The 24,316-nt window shown below is 42.9% G+C and overlaps 1 protein-coding gene across 3 annotated transcripts in view; it reads left to right on the top strand.

The window, feature by feature from the left end:
- Positions 1–3,101: 3,101 nt before the first annotated feature.
- The window catches only part of HIPK3 (homeodomain interacting protein kinase 3), a 78,995-nt gene continuing 57,780 nt past the window's right edge, over positions 3,102–24,316 (top strand). The window contains exons 1-3 of one of the 3 annotated variants that reach the window (XM_049820481.1): positions 3,102–3,335; positions 19,991–20,553; positions 20,905–21,086. In XM_049820481.1, coding sequence (XP_049676438.1) covers positions 19,993–20,553; positions 20,905–21,086 — 743 coding nt within the window. In that variant the 5' untranslated portion in view covers positions 3,102–3,335; positions 19,991–19,992. Of the gene's footprint in view, positions 3,336–3,843; positions 4,079–19,990; positions 21,087–24,316 lie in introns of those variants that run through there. The other 2 variants (XM_049820479.1, XM_049820480.1) reach the window with 2 other exon arrangements.

Here is a 24,316-nt window from a genome sequence, read left to right as displayed (position 1 = left end):
GCCTATGGAGGTGTGTGTTTCAATGCTGAAGTTTATAAATGAATCTAAATGACATGGGCCTCCTTCCACTGAGTTACTTAAGTACTTTGAAACAAAACACTCCCCTCCAAATGGTATCAGTAGTCCACATTACTTAGGTGTAACAGGAGTTTCCGTATTAACCCCTCAGTCACCTACCAGCACAAATGTGCCTGCCAAGAGAAAACAGGACGAGGAGGTGTTTTACTGTTTTTCAGATAACAAAAAAAAACCCATCACGCAAGGGCTTCTCAGACACAGTTGTATTAAACCTCTGATAGAAATGTTCATCAGAGTGTTTAACACTCACTGATATATCTTAGGTAGACTTGCCACATGTTGTGGGTAGTTAAAAACTCTGTGGCCAAAGTAAGCCTTACGAGTAGTTGACTGATGGAGGAGGTTCAGCGCTTCAGCTTGCGTTGGCACTAGCCAGACCTTTCATGCTGTTTAGGCCCTTTAGTCCAAAGCATGATGAAATTTGCACTGAACGCAAGGAAGCCTTTAATCGAAACAGCTCCCAAATTAAGGACAAATAATGGATCTTCAGAGAGATGCTATGCTGTGCAAAGCAGCTGAAGGAGTTTCGAAGAGATTTGAGAGTTTGATTACATGCTGGTGATACTGCCATTGCAGGTTGAGTGGAAGTCTAGCTTGATCTGATTAGCAAAAACTGGAACATGAGGACAAAACTGACAGTGGCGAGATGTTTTGGGAGGCTCTGTTATTTAGCAAACATGACCAGCTCAAAACTCCAGAGAGAGACCAGTATAACGAGAGAGGATAATCACCCCCAAATCACCCCCTTCTTTTCTAAACCTGAATTAAAACCTGTTTCTGAAAGTTGGTGGAAATTGTACAAATATATCAGGAGAGCATTGGATTCATAATTTTGTCTATTTTTAGAGGATCAGTATCATTCAAGTTTACAACCATATTTGGATCATTTTGGTTATCAAACTATAAGAAGTTGCATGGTGGAAAATAAGAAAATTGCTAAAAATAGTTCCTAAAAAATAGCTGTAAAAAATATGTCGAGACTAGTTAGTAGCTGAGAAGGAGGCTTTTTTTTTTTCCCCAGTAGATCACAAGTGTTTAATTTGGGGTAACATGTATGCCAATTTACGTTTGCAGATGAAAGAGATTGAATCAGCATATACTTAATGCTTTATTTTGTTAAGTCATTTTAGAGTTTGTGTGGTCAAGTAATCAAGAATATTTATCAACATTTAAAGTCTTCTAAAATAGATTATATGCTAATAAAATGTATACATGAATAATTCTGTAGGACATTATTTTTTAGATGTGTGAAGAGAAGCTTGATTAATATTTATAAAATTAGTGAGCAAAAGATGTGTGAGAGCTATAATTTACTAACATTGGCAGCCACCTATTTTTCCCCACCCCTGAATTATATGTCTCATTACTTACAAGACTGAGTATTGGTGGTGTTACGGTAGTAACCGCCATGTTAGGTTTTAGTACTTCCGTAGAGTAAGTCGGTCTTCTCCAATTAATTAATTCAAATTCTGACTTAGCATCCTGACAATCTTTATTACAAGGATTGGACCTAAATAAAGGTTAAAACCAAGCAGACACACGTTGAAAATACTGGAACAAGTAGTGAGAGAAATATAGGAGAGTACATGTAGTTGTGCAAGTAAATAAAGAAATGGTTGGTTATTTTTGGCAAGAAGCGGAGAAGCATGTGATGTCCAGTTGTAGCTGTAGCCAAGGATTTATCTTGGGGCTAACTACTTTACAGGCAAACAGAAATTCCTTTTTCGCCCCACATCAGCTGAATACTATTCAGGGTCAAGAATGCTGTTTGCAGAAGTTGACCAGTCCTACAGCCAACCACTAATATTTAAATGATGTATAATATTAGGGGCACGTTGTTACTGAGGGTGTATCCTGTTATTTTGTCAAGAGTTGAGCAAGGCGAAATGCTGAACTGTAACGTGGGGCACAAAACAGTCATTACGTCCGCTCCGTCCTGTTACTTGTATAGCAAGTGGTGCGTTTGACGGTACCTGGCTAATGTGGCAGGGACTGCTCGTCAGGGAAAGATGGCAGACCGGATCTAGAAGGTTGGTGCTTTGCAGTTATTTTTGGGGGCTGGGTAGGGGAGACTCTTCATCTCGTAAAGCAAGAGCGCTCACTTAAACGAACATGGAGTTCACGTGTTCATTCATCTTCTAAGCTGCAGGTCTTGAGAGTCGGGTCTTTTTCCCCCGACGCCAGTTTCCCCATCATGCACCTTACTTACCTGTGACTGTTAGGGGAGTTGGCAGCTAACGAGGTGGGGAAGAAGAGCTCACCGTTTGGTGTTTGATGGCGAGGACTGCCCTCACTGGCGGGCTGTTAGGAGCTTTGCAGGTGCTCCTCGGGGAGCTCTCGGAAAGCACGAGGCTGCCTTCCTCCCGGTGGTGACAGACCGGGCCGGGCAGAGGACAGTTAGCGGTAGGAGCATCTCCGCGGATTCCCCCGGGGAACCGTCAGGCCTAGGGGCTCCGCCGCTAAGCCGCTGCGAGGGGGAGACGACGGCCACACGCCTGCCTCGCCGCACCGGTGCGGCAGGGCAGGCTAAGCCGCCGGGCGTTGAAGTTTTGCTTCCGCGCTTCGCGGCCGAGAGAGGGCTCGGGGCGGCGGCGAGCTCGCCGCGCTGGGGAGAGGGGAGCCCTCGCAGCGACGGCGACGGCAGCGGAGGGCGGCGGCGCGGGGCGGCTCCCGGCTGCGGCGGGCGTCGCACGGCGGGGCCGGGCGGGGGCGCTGCCGCCGAGGCGTCGCGCCGGGCCGGGCCGGGCCGGGCCGGGCGGCGGAGCGAGCGGGCGGGCCCCGCAGGTTGGGCCCCGGCAGGGTGGGCGCGGGGCCGGGGCAACGCCGGAGCGGGGGGGCCTCGGTGCGGCGCGGCCCCCCCCCCCCTCCGCGGCGCTCGGCGGGGCCTCGTCCCGCCCGCTGCGGGGCGATGGGCGGCGGCGGGCGCCGCTAGGCCGCCGCGGGCAGGGCAGCGGCGGAGGCGGGAGGAGGCGGAGGCGGAGGAGGCGGCGGCCGGGGGCGGGCTGGGTCCCTCCCCGGGAAGATGAGGCGGAGGCCCGGGCTGCCGAGCGGGCTGAGCTGGGGCTCTTCCCTCCCAGCCGCCAGGACAAGATGGCAGCGGCCGAGGCGGCGGCGGCAGCGGCAGCAGCAGGAGCGGCGGGGGTGAGGGGCTGAGCCCGGCCGGAGCGGCGCTTCCCCGTGGCGCTCCCGGACATGCCCAGGGCGGCGGCGGCGGCGGCAGCTCCAGCTCGGACGCCAGCGCGGCCCGATCCGTGAAGGTGAGCGGCCGGGAGAGGTGAGAAGCGGGGCCGTCCCCGGCGGGCGGAGAGGGGCGCTGCCTCCGCCGCCGGCTCTCGCCCTCCTTCCCGCGGGGGGCTCCGGGGCGAGGAGGACCTTACCCCCGCGCCTGGCGCCGGGGCGGCGCCGCTGCCCTTGCCGGAGCCCGGCGGAGGGGCGCGGGCGGCGGGGCAGCGCCGCTTCCCCTTCCCGGCGCCCTCGACGGCGCCCGCTCCGCCGCTTCCCCGAAGTTTCCCCCTTCCCTAGCGCGGGGAAGCGCCCGCCCCGAGAGCCCGCCGGCGCTGCCCCGGCTGCCGGGCGAGGCCGCCGCCGCCCGCCGGGGGGCGGAGGGGGGGGGGGGGGGGAAGGCGTGGCCGCCCGCCTCGGCCGTTGCCGCCGGCGGCGGGGCCGGGCGGGCTCCGGCGGTGCCCCGGCGGTGCCCCGCTCCCCTCCCGGGCGCGCCGCGGCCGCCTTCCTCCTTGTATGGTGCGCTCGGGCCGGCCGCGGCGGCGGCTCCTGCCGTTCCGGGTCGTGCTCTCGGCGGGGTCCTCCGCCGCGGTGGGTCCTCGTAGCCCCGGCGGGACCCGAGCGCCGTCCCTCGCCCTGACCCCCGAGGAGAGACCCGCGGGCACCCGCCGGCTCCGCGCTGCGGGGGAAGTTGCTGCTGGGACGGGGGCAGCGAATGGTGCTGAGCGGCCGGTATCAGTAAAAACAGCCGGAGAGGAAGTTGGCGCGTTAAAATTTGGTCAGTTCCCAAGAACTAGCTCTGTAAAAACAGAGGGGGTCATTGCCGGTGGCTTTAACGTAACGATTGCGGCAGGGGTTGTGCCGGGTCTGCTCTGGTTCCCGATGAATCGTGGTATCAGTTGTACAGCTGGCAGATGCGGTTGCGTGTGTTTAACGCTGTAGGAAACGGTGATTTGTCTTTCTTTCTTTTTTTTTTTTTTTTTAAACTTACATTAAGCCCTCAATCGTCAGTGCTATGTGCTTACATATATATAAGTGTCTTTCTTTTGAGGCTATACTTCTGTTACTAACTGTTGCGTCTGACTTAAAACGTCAGTGCCAAAAGCTGCGATGGTTTCCTTTTTTGTTAACTTGGTAAGTTGTTTTGAGACTCCCAGGCTTGCCCTCCCCGAAGTTATGTGGCGCTCTGATGTTTTTGCATCTTCCTGCTTGCGTATAACCTTGTTTATTTCGGTTTCTTTAGTATCTTTAAATTGTGGGAAAACGCATTATTAACATGAGAGACGGTTCCATTAAGTAAAGCTTCAGTTGACAACAATGTATATTTCTGCGATTACTTTCTTCCCCCCAGTATTGCCTCCCTTTACATCATTTGCAAAAAGTTTATGCTCTGATTGATTTCACACAAAGTAGAAAAGCCTGGCTGGACTGTGAGGACTTACTTTCTGACGTGACAATAATTCTGTAACAGAGTTAATTTGCTAAAGGTTTCTGTAAACTAAGTTTAAAATTCACACAGTAACTGTCTAATAAGTGTGGCAGCCAGCAAAGAGATTAATTAAGCACCTGGAAAATAGGTCAAGACTGTATTACAAAGTGGCATGGTGAGATCACAAATAAATAGAGCGAAGTGTTAACATGGATTTACCAGGAGAAAACTGATACCGATATAATAGTGGTGACCGCTTTATCTGTGCTGCTGCAGACCATTTATGGTAGCGCATGGTGAAATGATGTTTATAATAGTGTAAAACAGAAATGAGATAGAATTTTCATTTAATGTGCTTACTACCGGGGACTTCTGTTGTTGTGCGAGTTCTGCTGCTTGCTCAGGGTGTGGCATCAGTTGTGCTTGTAAATGATTTTTTTCACAGATATGTTTGGCTAGATGCTCTAATTCAGCTTGTAGTGGTGATGTGTGGTGCTCTGGGTTTGAGGACGCTTTGTAATCAGAGATTCCATCAGCCGGAATAAAGTTTCATTAAAAAATTGCTCGGGAAGCTGCCGCTGACCTGCGGTCTCTGCCAGTGCCTGTGATTTTTCTTTGTTTCAGGTTTTTTGTGTTTGCATGTTTCCTCTCTCCTATCTTTCAAACAACTACCTACAGAAACAGGGAAATGAGACTGGCTCCTGCATAACCAGATGCCAGAGACAAAGACAGGGTGTGGGGAGGAAGAGTGAGCTTTCAACTCGTTTTAAGGAAGTTGACACAACCGATAGCAATATTGGAATTTGTGCATACTGCTTTTCTTGTTGTGTGCTTCAATTTATAGCAGTTGCGTCAAAACAAATGTTGTTTTGGAGGTGATTTTTCGAAAAGCATCTGTTGGATTGATTCGTCTGTTGAAGGGGATGGGAGGCTGAGCAGCACTTTTAGGGGCAGAGCATTAGCTTACCAGCTCCTGGGTAGAACAGAATTAACTACGCTTAATTCTCGTGAAAATCCCGACCTAAACATGTAGGAATGTCAGACTGTGCTTCTCCAAGCTTGTGTGTTTCGGGATGTACCTCTCTGTGCTATTTTAAGGGATTGCACTCTTCTTGTTTTTAGGATAGTTTTCTTTTTAACAGTATATATTCTCTTTCTTGTATTTTCCATTCTGCCAGTATGCTGATTATAGCAACAAAGATCCTTTTGACAGAACGGTGCATTTTGAAACAGGAATTTTGTAGTTGGCTTTCCTACGTGTGTGGGGGGAAGAAGAGCATTGGTAACAGGCACAGCGCTCTCATTTGAGGCCGAACATGTATTTCAGAGGAATGTTAAGTACAGAAGGAAAACTTCTTGTAGTTGAGCTAAATTTTGCTATTGCAATGAGAGGTCTGTGAGGTGGCATACGACTGCTGTGCACATACAGAATAGTTACTGTAGGCAGCATTGCTTTCTGCACAGAACTTCATGGAAGAAAGCAGAGAACATCTATACTTTTTTTTTTTTTTTATTTTTTTATTGGACAAGCCCTAGCTTCACTGAATGTGTAACTATTTCATTCCATATGCAGAAGTATTACAGCTGAGGTAGACTGCTCTGTCAACTAACAGAAGTATGAATTGGGTAGAGCAGGTCTGATAATCAACTGGTGATACTTGATCGAGGGAAGAAGAAACATGGACGTAGGATGTCCTCCTGGTGATACCAGTGCTCCTCCGTTAACGCGTTCACTGTTGAATTTTGTGAAATAGTATCCACCTTTCATACCTCAAAAAAGCTTGTTTGTATCTTTCTGTGTTTTCCGAGTTTCTTCAGTTCCCTGATGATGTTACAGTGCAGTTGCAGGAGAATTTCAGAAGTCTTGGTACAGGATGAATTTGATGAAGAAAACATCCTTAGCACTTCTTCATTGAAACTATGAAGCTCCTGTAGATGGGTTATGTAAACTCACAGCTGGTCAAATACTTATTTGCAGCTGGTCTGACTATTAAATTTTCTTGCCTTTGAAAATTAGGGAAGTAAGAGTTGAGCTCGATGCTGGGGAGCTTTTGCTAAGTTAATGTCTCTGTTCCTAAGTCACTGAAATACTATTTTTCTTCCAATCTCTTGACTGAAAATCTGAGATGGAGTGGAAAATAATGTATTACTTTCCATCCAGGTCTTGGAAGAAAAGCTTGTTCTTCGGGTAAAGTATGAGATGGACCTCTAGGTATCTGGGCCTGTATTTCAGAACTGGTTGGGTTGTGTGTGAAACCAAATATGAAGAAATTAACACACTCAATGCTCGCCCTTGCTAGAGATGGCTGATGAGTGTGCAGTGCACCTTAAATGGCCATGTTAACTGTATTTAAAGCAACTTTCAATAGCTAGTGCTATGAAATGGGTTAGCAATGGGTTGGTTACCTTTTTCTGACTTCTACAGGCAGTGAACACTCTTTGTTTGACCTGAAATAACCTATAATGAAGCATAAAGCCTGGAAAATCCTGTTACCCGTTCTTGGCTTCCCCTGCCCCCCCTTTGTAGACCATTTTCATTCAGAGCCTCTATCTGTTTTACAGATTTATAGAGAAATTGAAGCTCTGTTTCTCTTCAAAGGCACTAACTTTTGAGTGATGGATGAGCAGAGGAACAACGTGTAATTGTGAAAGTGGGTTTTAGTCTGTGACTTTATTTGATAGCGTAGTATTTCCTGCAGGGTAGGTCCTCCTCCCTCTCCCGCCCCCTTCATTCTTTGGTTGTTTTATTTCAATATAGTGAATGTTGGGAAAGATGGCAAGAATTGGTGTGTGCCTTGTTTTTAGATGCAGTTTGGGGATAATCTTTGTACAGTTTTGTAGTATTTTTTTCACATTATGACACTATTTTTTTTTTCATATAGTGTCTTAATATTCCATTTAAATTTTGAGAGTGGGTAACTTTCTGACAAAATGGGGTTAATCTCTAGCTTAGCAATTTTGCATGAAAATGGAAGAAGAGCCAAATAACTGGAGTGTTTTTTAAGCAACTCAGTTCAAGTAGTTTAGTTCTGAATTTTTTTTTTTCTTATTCAGTGACTTGGAATCAGTTTAACTTCAAAATATCTCTCCCTATGTTATTAACTTTACATATTTCATAGTCCCAGCATTATGTGAACTTCTTGTATGGTCTTTTTTCACCTTGTGTTTTCAGAAAAAATTAGGAAATACTCCTTTTTGGAAGTATGTCCTTTTCTCCAGCTCTGTTGTGCCCTACAATACCTATACATTTGGGTGTAACAGGATGAAGCCTAGAAAAATGTTAAGTTCAAGTTCCAAAACACAGCAATAAAATAAGACCCAGTGAAATACCCAAAGGCAAAACAGATATATGAAAATATTTCTTATGTTTTTAGTGTGATCAAAGCTACAGCACCTATCTCGATATTAAAAAAGTAATTGGATTCTTATGTAGAGGATTATAAGTGACACTCCCATCAAAAACCGATTTTTAAAATCAGTGATCTTAAACTCATGTGACTCTTTCCATTCTTGCTAAAATAATTCAACAGTTCTAGAAAACTATTTTAGTGCTTCTAAAAGCAGGTTACAAATTAAGTATAATTAATGCTTTTCATGTAAAAAGTTGGCTACTGTCAAATGAAAATCCCTTCATATTTGTATAAACATTACTTGCTGAGTATGTGTGGCACCGCAGTGACTACCCATTCAGAATAAGTGGTGGAAAATTTAGGGACAAGGAGACTCAGGTCCTAATACCTGTGCAGAGTCCCATTAACAACATCATTAAAAGAGGAGGGTGTGGCTGCAGGTCAGAGATGCTCACGGCTGCTTTCCATGCCTGTTGGAAACCACTCTGTAATTCAGTGACCTGAGTGTTTCTTACCCTTCTCTGTACTGGAGGCTGCTATCCTTTAGGTTACTACACTGTATTGTCCTGCAGCTGTTTTTATGTGACTGGACACTTAACTTGGAAGGCATGAGATTGGCAGGTGAGCACGTGCTGGGTGAGACAAGATTTTTATCGCAAAGCTGAAGCTTGGCTGTTGCCTTGCCTTGGGGCAAGTGGCGTCCAGTACCTGAGGAAACTTGCTTTGGGTTATTTCAGGAGTTTTACTTCAGTTTTACTTGACTTTTGGTTAGAAGGTGAACTGTGAGATGGAAGTGAATCTCCTCACCTTGTGCTCCCCTTGTCTTGAAGCACAGTAAAATGAAGTAGCAAAACTGGTCCCTGGACAGGAAAACTGCCTGTAGAACAACTTCAGCTGGGATTGCAATAACTGGTGCAGCTGTGCTTTGTGTGGAGCTGGAGTGTCTTCATTGCAAAGATGTTTGCTGCTTTTATTAGTGTGACCAAATCCCTCCAGGCCTGCTCCCTAAGGTCTTTGGATGTGAACTGACATCTGGACCTTTCCCCAATCCTGCTGGTATAGACTGAAACAAGCGCCTGCCCACAGAAAGGAACTGACATAGGCTCAAGGTGTGAATGAGAAGGTTGTCATATAAATGTAAAAGTGCAGAGAGAAAACAAACTTCAGTAGTGATAAACAATACAAAGTTTATTAGAAGGGAAGGAAAGAAACTTTTTCTTACTAACAATTTAAGCTCCCTCTGGAAGATAAGAGTAACTACTAGCATCAGTTATTCATAAAAATATCTTTATGCACAATTTTATCTGAAACATTAGTAATTTACTTTTGTAAAAGTAAATGTGCGTTTACATATGTAGATACAAAAACACATCTCTTCTGTTTCCACAGTCTCTGTTTACTACTTTGTTTTGGTCCTTTGTCGGTGTTTACAAACAATGGTGTATTAACCTTTATCTTATTCTTCTAGTTTGAATAAAATGTACTCATTTTTTCCCCTCTTCCCTATGGTGCAGGTTTTGCCTGTATTGGTACACAACAATTGGTGGCACTTGCACAATTTCCAGAAGGCTATTTATTTGTTTCTTGTAAGATGTCTTTCTTCCTTTTTGGCTGAAAAGCTGTTAATGTGCATCATTGCCTTGTAAACCTCTTCCTTCCTGTGTTTCCTAGAAACTTCGGTCATCTGCTGCTTCCTACCCTTTTCCCTTCAATTATTCTGTTTGTTTGGTTTTTTTCTCTTTTTTGTTTTTTTGTTTTTTTTTTAGAATTGCTTACTTGTCTATGATCTGTCTGTTCTAGTTGAGAAGTTTTTTCCACAGCATGTTTTTGAAGATTTAAATTATTTATAGGGGTAGAGGAGGTCCTCACAAGATCTTTATTTTTCAGCTCTTGAATCTGTTTAATACAGGAATTTTGGTGTTTGGGATCTTAGTTGTGAAGCCCTTTGGAAGGAATAGGCTTTGTTCCCAAGAGAAGAAAAAAGCTCTCTCTCCTCTTTCCTTATCTATTAATATCAACTTATTTTGCGATTCAAGAAATAATTGGTATTCAGTCTAAATAAGAATGGATTGCTTTTGTGAGATGCTAGAGGATTTTTTAATACCTTTTCATTACGGCATTTGAAATGATGCTATGGGCTAACTTCTTCCTCTGACTGTGTCAGCTCTGAGCCCTGCAGGAGGACACTGTGGGAGTTTTTCTCAAGAAATATTTTGGGGGCGCTTTGTGACAAGTGGTCTTTGAGACTAAATTTGTTTTTAAAACTCGCTTGAAGACATGTCTAAACGCTGTTTTAAAGATTAAAACAAGAGTGAATGTTAAAAGTTTGTTTATGCTACGAATGGAAAGATTATTAAATATGGAAGGGAACACAACAGAGGAAAAACTGACGCCCATTTATCAGTGTTATGTTCTAGCTAGCGGGGTCATATGCTGCATGCAATCTTGCCTTTCTTTTTGCATATCTTTCTGTATAGTTAAATCAATAAGTTCCTCTGCATAGGGGCGAGGGAGAAAATTCTTGCACTTGTGGCTTTGGGAAACATTATAATATGGGTTATTACAGTTATTGATTCATTAGGAGGCAAAAGGCTGAGCCTTCTCTGAGAGAATATGCATGTCTAATGCACTGATTTTTGCCCACAGGAAATGCTGCTTTCTCCACGTCTTTAGAAATCTGAGAGAAGTGGTGAACACCTATTTTTCTCTCCATTCTTTCTTTATTGTTCTACATAGGCCATGTCTAATTTTTACAGCTGTTTTCAGTAGGCAGCCAATGCTATCTTCATGATGTTGTTGTTTACAATGAAAGAAAACCACCTGTTATATAAAAGCAAAATATTAAAACCAGTTTTAGGTAAGGAATTTGTATTCTGAAAAAAAAATTAGGACTTTGAAGAGTTTTCATTTTGTGTGTATATATAAAAAAAACCTTTCAAACATATACTTACTGAGGGTGTGTGTGTATAAACACACACAAACATACATATACTTCAGTCAGTATAGGTTTGAAAGTTGTTACTGGATGTAGCTGAAGTAACTGACCTGAAAACTGTAGCAGAAAAAGATAAATCGAGAAGTGTGTTAGATTAGATGTCTTAATTCTTTTACAGTCAAGTCAGATTTAAAACAAAAAAAAGGCTAAGGTTCTTATTTACTGTAATATTTTTGTTGTAGAAGGAACTGAATATGATCTAGGTGTGCTGTCTTGGCAACTCAGTAACTGCTTGATAACTAAGTTCTTGTTGGTTGTATTGGAAGAGTGATTATGATTTTTCATGTATTTGGGGAAGGTTTTAACTCAAATGTTACTTACTGCTGGGTAGTTCTCAATGTGTAGGCAACAATTTTATAGACCTCCTGAACCATGCTGTCTTGCTACAGTAGACCATGATTTGCAAATTTTTTACATCATGTCAGACTTAATGCACTCAACAGGTTATTTGTGTCTGTGCTGTTGCAAACGTAATATCTAAGTCCTGTGGGGAGAACAGTGATTTTGCATCACTCTACTGATGTGTGCTTTGTCCAGCTGAAAATCTTTTATAATAAGAGGGAGAAAGATAATTTTGAATGAACCTCCTCCACCTTGAGTAGTTTAGACTTGATGAAGAATCAACTTTATGTAAGTAGGACCCCTTTGTGGGCATGCAGATGTTCTGGCATGCCAGCCATTCGCTGAAGGTGAAGTAGCAATGATGAAAATAGGCATGTAAATTTATATTCTTACAGGAGCTGCATTTGATATTGTCTAGAGCTATTCTAAAATGAAACTGCTAAATAAATTTCTTAGCTGGGTTGTTCCGGTTCTAATTCTAACAAAAGCCCAGCAGACTAAGAATGCGAAGGTAAGCAATGAAATCAAAATAAAATGGCTGGACATCAGAAAGAAAAATGGCATACACGTTTGTTAAGGGAGATTGTGGGTGGGGTTTTTTTGTTGGTTTTGTTGGGTTTTTTTTGTTTGTTTGTTTGTTTTTTTTAAAGCAGCATATGAACAGGTGGTTTACCAACAGGCAGTTTGAGCTAAACCCCTCTATCAAATTTTATTTCTACTTTAGGGGAAGGTGGCAGAATCTTTTGGAATACGTACAGCAATGGAAAAAGCATGGTTTTATGTCCTACCTCTCTACTCATCTTGATCCCCCTTACTGCATTGAAAAGCGGCAGACAGTAGCAGGAGTTTGAATACATCCCTTCGGCACTGTACTGTCGTGCAGGACTCGAAGGTGTAGGCTCTCCTAAACACCACTGTTAGGGATTTTTCTTTCAGTGTGCCTACTGTTTTCAGGTTCAAAAAGAATTAGTCTTTTAAAAGAAGAGATTAGGCTGGCGAAGCCCAGGCTGGTTGAAATGTGCCGTTTGTGTTGATGGTGGCACATTCTGATTTGAGAGCGTGCTCTCATTCGGGGCTGGTGGCCGATACTGCGCTGCTTGTGCTTTCTTTTCAGTTGCGTAACAGCTTCTTGCCCAGCGGAAAAATAAATGCTTGAAGTATTATTCCATTTGTCTTTTTAACTATGATTGCAGTCATATTGGCATCACAAGATTTAGCTTTTGATATCTGTGGAAAATATGAATATAGCAATTGTATTCTTTGCTACTGTTACTTGTACGAATGACAGCGTTGAGTCATAGGAGTTCGCTCTGATATTTTATGTAAAATACGTTTGTGTTCAGTGTATGGCGTCAGTTCTGTTTCCAAGTATTGAGACAATGGTGCAATTGAGACTAGTTCGCATCACACTTAAATGAACTTATCTTTTCAATTTCTGGTATCAATGCAACATTGGTAGCGTCCGATTAAAAATACCTCAAATGTTGCAGAAATCTAAAGTCAGCCCTGTAACATTTTTCTTAGGTGGGTAGTAACTACGTTTTACAGCTGCAAAATTGGGTCACTTTATTGTTCGCTTCCCACTAAGACTCTCTCCAAGCTTGGAACCAACCTCTGCCCTTCCAGCCTCAACTCATCTGTGCAGGACTGAGGTTTCACGTCAGGCAAAGGCTGCCATCGGCTGAGCTTAATTTTGTTGGTGTATGATGGGCCAAAATTTCCCGAGCTCTGAAATATCTCGTGTTTTAATCAAAGATTGTAATCATTGCTGTTGCCATTAAACTTCTGGGTCTCTGGTAGCGACCCGTAGAACTGGGTGTTGGCTGCTTCGGTGAGCTGGCATCAGAGCTGCCCCTGCATCTCGCTGTTGGCTGTGGTGGAGTCTGTGTGTGCCTGTGCACTTCGTGTCCAGAATTGCCTCCGTGGTTATGCGAGGAGACGATTCATATGGCACGTGTTAACTTGAAACTGCCCAGTGCTTTCTCCTTTGCTCCGCTCCCTCCCTTCCATGGGTCAGAGATCTGTTGGCAGAGCTGGTTTCAAGGTGGCCGGGGGTGGGCTTCCCTGGGCTTGTATCTCTTAACTCTTTGTACTTTCTGTAGATGCTTTGTCCTTTATAAATCGCAAGAAACCTCAGTTGCCAGTGCTTTGTTATGAATCATACAGCTGGAGTCAGGGAATTCCTCAGGGTGAACAGTTCATGGGTATGAAAGTGCTCACATCAGTACAGCTTGTTCAGCGACGTATCCAAAATAAACAATAACAGAGAGGTGCTGCTGCTACCAGTAATCAGGTTTCTTCTGGGGGGCGAAGAGAGGGCAACTACTTCAGCTTTGTATTTGCTAAATAACTTGAAAAGTTGGGCGGCATCTAATATAAAAATGGCAGCTAGCATCCTTATGGTGTTTTCAGTGATGCATAATGTAAATAAAACACTTGCTAAGTGCTACTGCTCAGCTTGTACATTTGCTGGAAGTTACTGAGTTTTTTAGAGGGCCTCCCTTGATGTCCAGCTGCACTGCAAGAAGGGTGTGAGTGTGTTTGAATGGGTTCTCACCAATGGAGGCTTGAAAGAAGTTGGAAAACAAGTTTTCTTGAGTTAAATTGTAACTATAGTATTAGGTGGCTGCCACTGGCTAGGCTTTGTCTGCTGGGGATTTTACCGCAACAGCAACAACATAGTGATTGCAGTTCTTGGGGCAGTTAAAAGGGGCTGTTTATTTTGCGGAAGAATTCAGGGTGTAGTGTGGAAATTTTTCTTCAGCTGTGCTGCAGTGGTCTTACGAACTTGTCACTCTGCTGCACACTCCCCCTTACTCTGTCATGAGGAAATGTCAATTTATAGTTAATTATTAATAGTGGTCAGGCCTGGAACAGCCTGTGCTTCTCAAGGTTGTTACAGTCTGCCAAATTGGTTGTGTTTATGAATTTGCCTAGAACTGCTTGAGAGGGCTGGGGATGTAATTTTAAGAATCTATTGAAGAGCATTGTTACAGTTAGGCGAACATTAGCAACACATTACCAGAGGTGAAGCTTGACTGGGGGGGGGGGGCGGGCAAACTGTGAAGCGCCTTCTGTTTATTGTCATTACTTTGTGAAAACATATTTATTCATTTATTTAAATGAATAAACAGTAAATTTACTTATTTAAAATGTGTGTACTTCATTACTTTGTTTGTACCTTCTTCAGAAGCACAGAATTCACAGTCTTAACTCAGATCACAATTCACACATTTTGTATAATTTAATGTTTAATAACCGAAGTGTAGACTTCCCAGTTCTCTCTGCTTCAAAGTTTGAGCCAAGACGACTCATTTCCTTCGAAGGGAGCCTATCTAGAGGTAATAAAAGTTGGTAGGTGTCTCAAGACAGTCTTCCACACCCCCTGCAGTATTCACTAGCAGCATCTGGCACAGTGAGGCAGGATGCAGCAACCTCAGCGTTGGAGCAAAGTAAGCTGGAGAACTCCAGAGCCACCTTCAGCTTGCGTGTCCGCTGCCCGGGAGCAGTCACTGTGCTGAGTTGAGTTACGATGGTCATCTTGCACTTGGGGAAGGAGAAGAGGGCCTTCAAAATGTCTGTAGGGGGAGTGGACAGACTTCTCTGAGGCTAAAACTGAAAATTGAGTCTGAAGCTACGTGAGTAGCCAGAGGCTGCCAGTGGTACATCACCTGGGGATTTTCAGTCCATCTTCTGATGGTTTTGCTTACTCTGCTTTGGTTTGCATCCTGGAGTGGTGTTGTAGTGCATACATTCCGTTTTTATTTTAAATTGAATTTAACTGGAGGATGTGTGCCAGCTGCTCGTGAGTGTTCAGGCTCAAGTAACCTCCCTGAAATGAGCACAGAATGAGGTTTTTCTTTCCTTTAGCACCAGCTGCTTTGCTCTACACATCCTTCTCTTGTGCTGCAGGACTTGTTAATGAAGATACAGTCTGACAAGCTTCAGTTTGTACGAGGAAGCAGGAGTAGTCTTGATGAGAAATGTGCAGAAAGATTTATAAGCTCAGTGAAATGATTTGTGAAGGGGGGGGGGGGGGGGGGGGGGCGGAGAAAGATCCACTGTGTGGTAGGTGAAAATGCACAGGGTAGTATTCTCTTTTAGCAGAAGACCTGCTTAAAAAAACCACAACCCCCAAACCCCTGCAACACAGTAACTCTTTACTCTTTCCAGTGCAGCTGTCAACAGGATTATATTGTAACCTGAATCCCTCAAAATAGTGAAAAAAACCCACCCAAACAGACAAACCCCAACCCCCCCTCCCCCAACAACCCCAAAAACAAACTCCAGCAAAAAAAAACCCCAAAACCAAACCACCCCCGCCAACCAACAAAGCAGCCCCCACAACATGGCAGTGCTGTTATAGTAGAGGTATTGGGGTATTTTCTTCTCAAGGTTTGTTGTGCAGCTCTGCTGTCTGGGTGGGGGGCTGGGTTTTTATCTGGGTGGGGGTGAAATAAATTCTATTAATTAACTTTGCTTCTCAAAGCAAAGACCTCCAGCAGCTCCTTGTATTGGATAGTTACATGCTGTTCTGGTGTACTTTGTTGCATATATGTTAATGTATAGTAAGGACTGTGCTCCTGTCTGACATGACTTTTGAGCGCTGCGTATGAGTGCATGGCAGAGGTCTCTAGGCAGTCTCAGGTGTAGGTTGTTGTCGGATTTTTATGTGCCCATTTCGTGGGAACACCTTATTGGTTATGTGAAGATACTGTAGCTTTTCCAAATGAGATTGCATCTTGAAGTATATGTTTAAAAAAAAAAAAAAAAGACATAATAATGGGGTAAAAGAGAATTGTTTAGGGGAAGGTAAGAAGTTAGATGCACGTACAAGAGCTCTAAGAGCATTTTTACTCTTCTGGAGTAAAATTTGACTTTTTTAGTTCAGTCTGTCATGATTGCATCAAAGGTGGTTCTCCCAGCATATGGCATCTCTTTTATTTAGTGCTTAATTTTTTTTTCTTCTTGGAGTTGCTAAAAACGTTCTCATAATAACTCAATAAATGCTTCTTATCTGAGAACAGAGCTGTTACTGTGGTCAGAGTTCAGGGTCATGGAGTTAAGCCTGTAAGAAACAGACAAACCCCAAAAGATGATAGACTTGTTTTTCTCATCCAGCTGAAATTAATGTTAAAGTGAAAGCTGGGACTATGTGCTTCCAGTCCTTCTGGATGGTTTGAATAGCATGAGCTATAGAAAACTTAGATGTTTTTGAACTCCAGTGTTCCCAACAGGCTCAGGTAAGGATTCGAGTGGTCCTCTGGCCATGCTAGAGGACTGTTCTCCCCCTCACTGGGTTGTCCTGTCTTCAGAAAACCTCCTTAATTGCAGTGTAGGTTTAGCACTGCTTTTTCGAAGTAATCATCTAGATTTCACACCATCAGCTTTGGCAACACGCTTAGATAGGCAAATACCTTCTTCAGAAGTTAAACCAAGCAAGACATTTGCTGTTTGGTTACCGCAGATCCAGGACGAATGGACCTGCTGGGGCTGCTGCAGCTTAGCAAGCTTCTTGCCTGTGGCTCAGGCGTCCAGGCTCCTCCTTTTGTGGGGCAGCACAGCCTCGGCTGCTCACGCTGGACCTGGGTCTGCCCTGGGGCTTAGCGGTGTGGCCACGCTCCTGGGTCTGCTCGGCATTTGTATTTGTCTCCGAGTCGCAGAGGTGATGCTGGGCAGCTGAGCTCTCCTGTCAGATCAAACTGTGGGATAACCCAGTAGCGCTACTTTAAAAAGAGGGAGAGTTTCTTTACTTTTGAAGTGTAAAAGTTTTTTGAAATTGAATGTTTTTCTTCTCTCGTGTACATGTATGTGGTGTAAGTGGGGATTCTGGTGAAAAAGCAAGCGGAGATTTTTAGCAGGAACCTTGAAAAGATTTTAAGAAAAAAACCCCAACCCACTCTTTTGAGACTTTAGTGTCTTTGAAGTAAATGTGGCAAATCTGGTATTTGAGTCATCCCAGAAGAACCGGAGGAACAGTAGGCTGCTGACAGAAGGTTTGGCTTGGCCTGAGCTGTGCAGGTGGCACTGGAAGCTCCAAGTAGGCTTGGATGGATGTGTGCTCTGGGGTGGTCCGTGAGGGTTGATTTTGGAGCTCTGAGTAATGTGATCAGGATAAATGATTCATTTAAATATGATAGTCATAGAAAAGAGGGTAAGTCCCATAGCCAATAATATGCTTATGCTGTGTACCAGGCACTCTGTAGTGGGGTATGTTACATAGGAGAGAATTCAAGAACTTGGAAAATTTTTGCCTGTGTTTTGAGATTGAGAGTTAGTTTTAAATCCTTGGCGTGGAGCAGGAGGCCAGTGGCAGTCCCGTAATGTTTGGCGGTGAGAGAGCCTTGCTGCCGGCAGTCTCCAGCTTTCTACGTTGTCCGGCTGTGGGCAGACGGCTTTGGAAAGGAAAGGGCTTTGAAGTTTTCTTCTACTGCTGGGGCAAAAAACATTACAGGATGCTAAACTGAGGTGGTGGTATGATTATTTTAATCGCTCTTAAGATGTTTAAATGTTAATTTGCATAAATCAAATCACAGCTTCAGAATGATTATGCTGTGCGTTTGGTTAGTTTTCGTTTGATCAGAGTCATTGCAATGTCTGGCTCAAGTTTTATGTGAATCATCTGCAATTTAAATACCTATTGCCAGAATCTTCATATGCTTGGTATGAAAAAGTGATTTAATTAAAGTATTATTGGTATTCAGTTCATCTCTGAGAGCTGATCGGACTGGTACAAGCCATAACTTCCCTGCAACCTTGTAGTCATTTATTTACACTGGGGTCTATCCAGTGCATTTTTCTTGTGTTCAGCATTACGTGACATAAAAGTTTAAGGCTGGTGTTTGACAGGTCTGGAAGGGAACCGAGCAGGGTCAGTGCAGAGACAAGATTTGGAAGGTACAGCATCCGAGAGAGGTGAGGTCTATGCAATTTAAAGTGGAATTGAGATTCCTCATCCTACGTGCGGGCCAGGTACCGCTGCCATTGTCATCCTCCCTCCAACGCTCTGCCTCATGCCTGGGGAAGGGAGGTACAGTGTGGAACATGACCCTGGACACTCTTGTGGCCCTGCCTTCCGCAATTCCTAGCTTTTCCAGAGCTAGAGTCCTGAGTCAGGGACGAGTTCAGGGAGGCAGCGGGACTAATCCTGCGCTGTCACACAGGCTGTGCAGAGCGGAGCTGCTGTGCTTGGGGGCTTCCCAGGCTGGCAAAGCACCTCTTCTTGTGCAAAACTGTTCTTTGTTACTGATTTCTGAAGTGCAGGTGTTCTTTCTGAGAGGCTGCACAGGTGTAGGCTTTCAAAAATGTGATGGCCTCGAGGAAGGTGGAATCAATCAGGTTGAAATTTTGATCTCAGCCTTACTGGGAATTCAAAAGTTAAAATTATCCATAATCTTTTATTCTAACTATGACTTCTCTCTTAGCAAGGAATTAATTGTGTTGGCAGAAAAAAAAAACTAAAAAATATATGGAAAATACATGCAGAATATAGAAAAAAAATATATAAAAAAATTCTTTTCCTTCTCTTCACATTCACTTGAAAATAAATTTTCTGTGAGAAATCTGTCATTATAAGTTCTCTACCTACGATTATCAGCCCATTTTTCAGAAATGATCTTGATCAGGGACATATTTTGTAGGTCTGTAGAACATTATACTTACTTAGTTTAATAGGTTACTTTAGAGTGCAGGTTTTCTATGGCCCAACTCATGAAATTGGGATATCTGAAAGTATGAGGCTAATACTTAGTTTCCAAATCTGAATTGAAGGGGGTTAAAAAAATTGGTGCCTCTGCCCCCTATAACTCTGTCACTGATACACAAACTTCTGCAATGGGACAGTATATAACTCAGAGAAAGCACCTGCCTTTCGTGAATGCGTTAGATTACTGTACATCTTAATTTAGCTGGAAAGTTGCAATTGTTTATATGAACATACACACACCCCTAAGGTATTTTGGGTCCCATCACATGGCTTGATCACTTTCATCACGGTGAAATTCTTCGAGCTTTGACAGTTATGTCATTTGTCTGTTTGTTCTTAGAAGCCTGATGGTGCTTATGATGAGTAGGTCAGATACCTTGTGTAACAAGTAGCATTGGCTCACAATTAAGAGCTTTTAAGTTATTTTGGATCATTATTGATAAGTATTTGAATTGGTTATTAAACTTATGTTACTGAATACTGTGGCCCTTTTGTATGTCGAAATGCTGGGGTTTTAAAATGAAAGCTGAGTTTTTAATAGCACAAAGGTAGTTCCCCCACTTGAAAAATTACGAGTAGCAGCCTGCTGCAGACTATCTCGGTCCTGCCCTGTGCAACCAGCAAAAGCACTTACTTCTGGAACCTGCTGCTGCTGCAGTCCTTGGGTGCTGAAGTGTGCACGTTGGGGAGGCACGAGGACCTTGCACGAGGCCATAAGAAACTAAATATGAAATAACTTCAGGCTAGCTCGTTTGGAAGATATACTCGAGTCCTGATTTTTTTGAGAAGAGGAAGGTGTTGCAAAGCTTGGAAATGTGAATGCAGAAGTCTCACTCGCTTTTTTTTCTTTTCTCTCTCTCCCTCTGTAGGTATGGCCTCACAAGTCTTGGTCTATCCACCATATGTTTATCAAACCCAGTCAAGTGCCTTTTGTAGTGTGAAGAAACTCAAACTAGAACCAAGCAGTTGTGTGTACCACGAAAAAAACTACCCGCAAATCTATGTGAATGGTAAAAACTTTGGAATTTCTCCCCACAGGGTTAGTACTTTCTTTCAGACTAAAAACCCATTTGACAGACCTCGAGGACGGAACTTTTTGTTGCAGTCAAATGCTGTTGCTTTAAGAAATATTGCAGGTGCTACAAAAGCGTTAGCAGCGCGGGCGCAGCAAGCTCAGTTAGAGGCACCTCGGACTGGGACGCAAGGCAGCCGATCGGATATCCTGGAAGGACCCCAGCGATGTGGATTGAAGCGTAAGAGCGAAGAGCTGGATAATCAAAACAGCACGATGCAGATTGTCGATGAACTGTCCATTCTGCCTGCAATGTTGCAAACCAACGTAGGAAACCCAGTGACGGTTGTGACAACGGCTGCAACTTCAAAACAAAGTAGTACAAGTGGAGATGGAGATTACCAGTTAGTACAGCATGAGGTATTGTGCTCTGTGAAAAACACTTACGAGGTTCTTGATTTCCTTGGGCGAGGGACCTTTGGACAAGTAGTGAAGTGCTGGAAAAGGGGGACAAATGAGGTTGTGGCAATCAAAATTTTGAAGAATCATCCTTCGTATGCACGCCAAGGACAAATAGAAGTGAGCATATTAGCGAGACTGAGTACTGAAAATGCTGATGAATTTAACTTTGTGAGAGCCTACGAATGCTTCCAGCATCGTAACCATACTTGTCTGGTTTTTGAGATGTTGGAACAGAATTTGTATGACTTCCTGAAACAAAACAAATTCAGCCCTCTGCAACTGAAAGTAATTCGGCCTATTCTGCAACAGGTGGCCACTGCACTGAAAAAACTAAAAAGTCTGGGTTTAATCCATGCTGACCTCAAACCAGAGAACATTATGTTGGTGGATCCTGTTCGGCAGCCTTACCGGGTTAAAGTAATAGATTTTGGGTCTGCCAGCCACGTATCAAAGACTATTTGTTCAACCTATTTACAATCTCGGTATTACAGGTAGGTGTCTTTTACTTTGTTTTTAACTTTTAATGGAACAAGGTTTTAGCATTTATTAAAGTTCATGTCTTAATTACTCTTCCAGATAACTAATAAGAATAATTTGGAAAGCATAAGGACCATCTAAGAATGGAGGCCATGCTAAGATTAAGTGGTTGGTTACCATTTTTAATGTGAATACTTGCTTTGAATTTTTTTATAGTGTTATTTTTTTCTAGAAGTATGTTTCGTGTTGCACTCTAAAGTCATCGCTTACTGTTATTTTGAGATCTCTGATGAGACTTTTTAAAAGGAAAATAGAAAAAAAATTTAGCTTTCACTTGCTTGATTAGGATGCCTTTCGTGCCTTCCTAACATGATGGGTTTTTTGCTGTAAGCAGCTGGACAGTGTACTAGAAGTGCCATATTTTTATATCCTGTTGCCAAAGATTATGTAAATGCCTTCTGTTTTTCTCCAGCACTTGTAAATATTTTGCCTAGTTCTTATAAACTCAATTCTGATTGAGTGCCTTCAGCAGCTGTGGACTTCAGTGAACTTCTGGAGTTAGTGAGTGATAGGATACTTAAATATTTAAGGTGATACCAGGCAGGCATTTGAAGTGATTTTGGTACATGGTTGCATTCTTCATTGGCCTCAGAGTGGAGATTTATTTCTGATTTTGTTTTTTAATCCTTTCTTTGTATAGTTATCCAATCTGTGTGACATATAAAAGCCGTTATTATTTAGCATCCGAGGTCCTTTGTTTTCTTTATAAGCTGAACTTGTCTTGGTTGAAGACCTTTTTCAGTTCTGCTTTGCATCATTGGCAATAGTATGTCCTGGGTATTGCCTGTCTCTGCAAATTCAGTAAAAAGCTAGTAAACTAGGACAATGAGTAATTTGAAGAAAATTTTAAATATTTTACAGCTGTTCATTTTGGAAGTGAAAACTTGTGCAATGCAGTTCTAGGGTTGATGAAATTAGTGATTGGAGTTCATGCCAGAAGAATCTGTTATTTGACTGTAGCTTGTAAACAAGAACATTTCATGTACAGTGCTCATAAAAAAATATTCTCATTCATCACCTGCATTTTCCCATTACTTAATTACAAACTACAGGTAAAGGTTTAAAAACTACAGAAAGTTCATCAACAGAAAACTAAATTGGGAAACCATAAGAATTGATGCATACCCACATTACAAAAAAACGTGCATGAGAGGAAATTAGAAATTAAGTAACTTGAGAGTTAATTTTGGTGTAATAGCTGTATACTGGTCAAAACTGTATTTTTGGGCTTCTCAGGACAAAAACATGCAAGTCTTGAAAAGGCGGCATGGATTCTGCAAGGGTCTAGACAAGTGCAAATATCTTCACAGCTGATGTTGTGTACAGATTTGTAATTCATCAGGTACTTGCCATGCATGGTCTAAGAATACTTCCTTACATATTTGGGGGTTTTATTTGTTGAAACAATTACAGGCTATTACGAACTATTGCCATTTCTCCCTCCTCCCTCCCCAAGAACTGTCAAAGGGAGAGGCTGTAGACAGCCAGGCTGGGTGGTCCATTGTAGTACTCTGTTCTTGACCAACTAATTTCAAATTGTTTTTTTTCTGTTTCAGAGAGCTCATTAGACATAGCATTGTTGTGCTTATTCAGTTGCCTACATACAAATTTTAGCTGTAGTTTTGTTTTACTTGGGTTGATGTTCCTTTGCACCTATACTTTACATAGGATTTTGACATGCTTACTAGGTTGAGCAGGTCTGTATGCTGGCAAGATCGATGTGCAACTCCTTGGCACCTTGTGTGCATTTTGGATACTTGTATTACGTTACATGCACTGAAGTGTGACTAAGTAGGGTTCATTGTGGATGTACGTTCAAAAATATTCCGTTCCCCGTCCCCCCCCCCCCTCCCCCCCCCCCCCCCCAAGAATAAGACTCATGGGTGTGTGTATGCTTGTCCTGGCTCAATGATGTTGAATGATACTCATATAGACTCATATAACATGTGCACCTAACATTCCTGTGTTACTACGTTGCACTTAAGTGCTTTGTAAATATTCAGGCTGTTCAGTAGAAGATCATATTCTTTTATCTTGTATAGTTCATAATCCTTCTATAAAGTAGCATTTTTTTGAAAGTAAAAAGGACACAAAAAAAGAAAAAAGGTTAGGGTCTACCTACTTGAATAGTTTTGATGTTATATTTAAGTTAAATATTGGTTGAGATAATTTTGAAACTGACTTGATTTTGAAAAAACAAAAAGATACTTCAGAATTATTTTCTGCAGAAAGTTTACTTCTGAAAAGATTTAATTCTGAAAAGGATTTTAGCATGCTGGATTTCATCATGGATGCATGGCTTTCTACCAGTTGAGTGATTCAAATTAACTTTGTGTATCTTGGCATGCAGTTTCTCAAACTTTCTTTTTTATTGCTTTGGAAGCACCTGACTAGGGTAAATAACATCAGAAAATAGGGATTTGATCCAAAACGTCTCAAAATAGATGATGCCAGGGAAATTTGAAGAGAAAAGCCTTAAAGAGGAATGAGAAGGGCCTTCAGAGAATGTATTGTATTGAGGTGAAATTTATTTTGCAAGAGATTGTGCTGCTTGTCAATCAAATAAGGAGTTACTTCATAAAATATAACTGTACTTAAATGTTTTTTGTATTAGAAAAGGGTGGGAGTGATAGTGTAGGTTTGACTTTTTTGACTATGACATGTTGAAACAAACCCTTTAAAAAAATCAAGCAGCAGTTGGGACATTGAAATCTCTGCTTCACGCCCCCTGCCCTGCCCCAACAGTGGTGCTATGTGTCTGGTTAGGTTATTTAACAAGAAAACATTTGTTTAAATAGATTTTTATTGAAAGCTTCAAGCTAAATTAATCCAATTAGTGTTCAAATTGGAAATGTTTTTAAAAAAATTCTTGTTCCTTACAGCACCTCTTTTTATTAGTGTGATCCCATCTGTATTCTTGTGTGCAGTCTTTGAAAATTGTTTCCGTGCTAAGCTCTGTGTGTTTTGTCATGAGCTTTACCTGTAACTCTCACCAGTGGGGATCCTTGCATGGTCGGAGTTAACAGTGCATGAGACTGCTTCACCAAGTGACAGGCACAACACACTGCTTTGACATTTATTTGGATATTTCCTAGGTAAATGTGATGTGAACCTGGCCTTTTCTGATGTGCAAAAACACTCATCCAGGCCCAAGAATTTAAAGAAAAAGGTATTAAGAGGAAAC

The sequence above is a fragment of the Accipiter gentilis genome, chromosome 17 (genome assembly GCF_929443795.1).
Source record: "Accipiter gentilis chromosome 17, bAccGen1.1, whole genome shotgun sequence".
In the NCBI taxonomy this organism is placed as follows: domain Eukaryota; kingdom Metazoa; phylum Chordata; class Aves; order Accipitriformes; family Accipitridae; genus Astur; species Astur gentilis.
This window is presented reverse-complemented; position numbering and strand designations above follow the sequence as displayed.